At 47.4% G+C, this 4,358-nt stretch overlaps 1 protein-coding gene across 1 annotated transcript; it reads right to left on the bottom strand.

Annotated features, from left to right (window-relative positions):
* Window positions 1–253: 253 nt before the first annotated feature.
* On the bottom strand, window positions 254–3,199 carry LOC139445457 (uro-adherence factor A-like). The gene is made up of 2 exons (XM_071226602.1): window positions 3,114–3,199; window positions 254–1,478 (listed from the first exon to the last, which is right to left on the bottom strand). Exons 1-2 carry the CDS (start codon window positions 3,197–3,199, stop codon window positions 254–256), a joined length of 1,311 nt encoding a protein of 436 aa, XP_071082703.1.
* Between the last annotated feature and the right edge of the window lie 1,159 nt (window positions 3,200–4,358).

Genomic DNA, 4,358 nt, shown 5'->3' with positions numbered 1-4,358 from the left:
TTATACCACGGCGTGTCAGCTTAATGTGGGAGGAAAGCCCGAGGTGATGCAGGTCTAAGACGTTTACCACTTCCACGAAACCCACGAGCACAGTTTGGTGCTGACCAACCTAGAAACATGATCGGGGACAACTGGGATTCGAACCAACAATCATAGGTTCCTGGCGTGCCCAAGGGAAGAACTTTGCACAGCGAATTGCGGCGCCTTCAACGACTGGGCCGACCTGCTTAAAGACATCATGGTTTCTATTTGGTCATGACACATTCTTGTCGCAACATCCAGCATGTCCATCGAGACTTGGATATATTGGGAGACAGGAGAGACTGGGTAGACTGAAATACTCGAGAGACTGGGACAGTGGAGAGATTGGATAAACTGAAGAGACTGAGATACTGGGAGAATGGAGAGATTGGGAGACTGAGAGACTGGGAGACAGGGGAAACTGGACAGACTGAGAGACTTGGAAAACTGAGACTGGGAGACTGGAGAGATTGGGAGACCGAGAGACTGGGAGACTGAGAGACTTGGGAAACTGAGACTGGGAGACTGGAGAGATTGGGAGACCGAGAGACTGGGAGACTAAGAGACTTGGAAAACTGAGACTGGGAGACTGAGAGACTGGGAGACCGAGAAACTTGGGAAACTGAGACTGGGAGACTGAGAGACTTGGGAAACTGAGACTGGGAGACTGGGAGAATGGAGATATTGGGAGACCGGGAGACTGGGAGACTGAGACTGGGAGACTGAGAGACTTGGGAAACTGAGACTGGGAGACTGGAGGGATTGGGAGACCGAGAGACTGGGAGACTGAGAGACTTGGGAAACTGAGACTGGGAGACTGAGAGACTTGGGAAACTGAGACTGGGAGACTGGGAGAATGGAGATATTGGGAGACCGGGAGACTGGGTGACTGAGACTGGGAGACTGAGAGACTTGGGAAACTGAGACTGGGAGACTGGAGAGATTGGGAGACCGAGAGACTGGGAGACTGAGAGACTTGGGAAACTGAGACTGGGAGACTGGAAGACTGGGAGACCGAGAGACTGGGAGACTGAGAGACTGGAGAGACTGGGAGACTGAGAGACTTGGGAAACTGAGACTGGGAGACTGGGAGACTGGGAGACTGAGAGACTTGGGAAACTGAGACTGGGAGAATGGAGAGATTGGGAGACTGAGAGACTGGGAGACTGAGACTGAGAGACTTGGGAAACTGAGACTGGGAGACTGGAGAGATTGGGAGACCGAGAGACTGGGAGACTGAGAGACTTGGGAAACTGAGACTGGGAGACTGGAAGACTGGGAGACCGAGAGACTGGAGAGACTGGGAGACTGAGAGACTTGGGAAACTGAGACTGGGAGACTGGGAGACCGAGAAACTGGGAGACTGGAGAGACTGGGAGACTGAGAGACTGGGAAACTGAGACTGGGAGACTGAGACTGGGAGATTGGATAGATCGAGAGACTGGGAGACTTGGAAACTGGAGAAACAGAAATAAACTGGAGAGACTGGGAAGGAAAACGAGAGAGACTGGCTAGTCTGGAGACTGGGAAGGAACAAGGATGGGCCACTCAGAAACACTACTGTGATCAATTCGATGTGATCGTTATTTGTTATTTCCTACCCAAGTTGTTTAGATGAGTTTAGACATACCCTGTCAGTACCGACTTCTACCATCACTTCCAAATTATAGAAGAATGGCACACAACAGTCAACGCAAACAGAAGTACGTACCCATGTCTGCTACCTTTCAGCATCGGCGATAAAAAATTAAGCACCCATCCATCAGCATTCTTGCCAACTATATAGTCACCAGCATCAGTCTCGCCATGCTTAATGAGCAGCTGTGCAGGCACTGACGAGTTCATCAATGGTATGGCCCTGAATATTACAAATCAAGAATCGCGAATCATTTATCAAAGATTCTTGATTTTTAAAAAGCAAAACGGATCATGACTGCATCCATTGTATGTTGACTTCCATTTTTCACTCTTTTTCATATTTTTACGACAATGGTTTTAATAGGACTTCAGCAACCCATGCTTGCCGTAAATAGCGACTATGCTTGTCGTAAGAGGCGACTAATGGGATCGGATGGTCAGGGTCGCTGAGTTAGTTGATGCGTGTCATCGTATCCCAGTTGCGTAAGATCGATGCTCACGATGTCAATCTCTGGATTGAAGGTGAAATGGGGTTTAACGACGCGTCCAAGATTATCGTACTTACATAGTGACGTGCACGCTCGCGCACGTGCGTGTGTGTGTGCGTGCGTGCGTGCGTGCGCGTGCGTTTGTGTGTGTTTGTGTGTGTGTGTCTGCTTGTACTGATGCCGATTTATAGTCCTGGCCCGCTGAGATTCCATTTCGCAGGTTTATATGAATACCCAACTCAGACACAGTATACTGACTCCGAGACGACCAGTCCCTATTTTAGCCCATTAATGCCGAGCGCCTGACAGGATAACAACAAGTCCCTTTTGGTAGGGCTCGGCCGGGGATCGAAACCCGGCGTCTCCGGGTGGACGCTCTACCATTAGATCGCTTTTAGCAATATTCTACCAATATCACGGCGGGGATACCAGAAAAGGGCTTCACACATTGTACCCATGTGAGGAATCGAACCCAGATTCGGCGTGAGGAGCGAACGCTTTAACCATCGCCCCTCTCGCTCAGAGGCGTCCATTAACTGGTTGTTGCTTTTAAGCGCATAGGCGAGAAAATATGGTGATTACATGGCAGTGAGTGTATAGAATCTATAGTCATACATGCCTGATTAGTTGGTCCAAAATTAGACCAACTCTACATAATTATATTACTGGATATAATGGTAACGGTAAAACACCTTGTAACAAACGTGATTAGACACTCTGCCCTTCGGTCACGTGATCAGGCCGCCTCACAACCACACAAACACCACGGTTGACAAAAATAATCCCTAAATTTGAAGAACAAGGGAAAACACTGAGATGACAAACTCGGTTATTTCCATATAAATTGTATCTGCGTAACGTTCATTCAAACAACCACTAGCCCCATCAGCGTTATCCCGCTCGCCCCCGGAGGAGCACGTCCCGACGCGTGGGGATGTTTAGCGTTGACTCGGGTTCAGACCATACGGCTGCTGCTGCTGCTGCCGAGATGACAAAACCACAAAGTAGGGCGAATTACCGTAATCCACAGCGGTGTATTCATACACTGCCATCGCAATCTTAGCTTATCTTCCCTTCATCGTAACAGTAATCGAATCATATTCACGGAGTTATTTTGGTCGACATACTTTCAATGGCTTGGAAATTGAGCACGGCAGCTCATCCTTCTTGGAAATTGAGAGAGGAATTCCAGATGGAAGATCGTTTATGGTACCGGTGGAGATCCCGAAAGTACTGTGGAGAATAGCGTTAAGGCGATTTTTTTGCGTAATCGGCTCTAGTTTTTTTAAGTTGAGATTTGAAATAATTATTTTCACACGAGGGATGGACGCAATGCTGTGAGAAAGTCTGGCACTAGGAGTATTAGTTAAATCTGAAATTATCTAATTCCATTATCAATAAAAGATCAAGATTACGCCAGGATTTGTGTTGCACATTCTGTCGCAATCAATGAAAGACGGCATTACCGTTTCTAAAAATATTGATTCTGTGGTGATGCTAATCTGTGTTCTATAAATAACATGGGTCACGGATGCATCCCACCCACCCCTCCCCCAACCCTCACACCCCACCCCCTCCAAGTCCAAGGCGACGCAACCCGATATGCACAGTTATGTCCCTTAGTTACCAGGATCCGCTAGGCAGGTCAATTCCAAGTTTGGCTCTGTCAACATTGTACCCGCGCAAGTGGTGAACGTCCTCAAGCCGGATCATGTTGGATTTCCGCGCTAAAATACTTTTGGAACTCATTCACTTGAGAAAGTCCCTTTTCATAAAAATAAATTTAAAATTAGACTCATTCTATTATTATTTTGTGGTGGTAGTAGGAATATGAGATCCTAAACAATTATCTAAAACATAACAGAACTGCCATATATTTTGTAAGTTATATATCGTTTATATGGGGACTAAGTGACATACGGGGCGGCCGGGTAGCCTAGTGGTTAAAGCGTTCGCTCGTCACGCAAAAGACCCGGGTTCGATTCCCGACATGGGTACAATGTATGAAGCCCATTTCTGGTGTCCCCGCCGTGATATTGCTGGAATATTGCTAAAAGCGGCGTAAAACCATACTCACTCACTCACTCACTCACTCACTCACTCACTAAGTGATATACTGTCAGGAGTACCGATGAATGAGTGAGTACGAGAGTTTGATTTTACGCCGCTTTTAGCAATATTCCAGCAATATCACGACTTGGGGGAACCACA

This window comes from Haliotis cracherodii, unplaced genomic scaffold (assembly GCF_022045235.1).
Source record: "Haliotis cracherodii isolate W230 unplaced genomic scaffold, xgHalCrac1.p SCAF_6, whole genome shotgun sequence".
Classification (NCBI taxonomy): Eukaryota; Metazoa; Mollusca; class Gastropoda; order Lepetellida; family Haliotidae; genus Haliotis; species Haliotis cracherodii.
This window is presented reverse-complemented; position numbering and strand designations above follow the sequence as displayed.

Excerpts from the sequence above, each read along its gene's own strand:
- LOC139445457 (XM_071226602.1), bottom strand. The coding sequence starts at position 3,199 with ATGGCAGTGTATGAATACACCGCTGTGGATTACGGTAATTCGCCCTAC. Across the intron at positions 1,479-3,113 it reads CGGCAGCAGCAGCAGCAGCC|TTTCCAAGTCTCCCAGTCTC; the intron begins GTATGGTCTGAA and ends CTGTTTCTCCAG.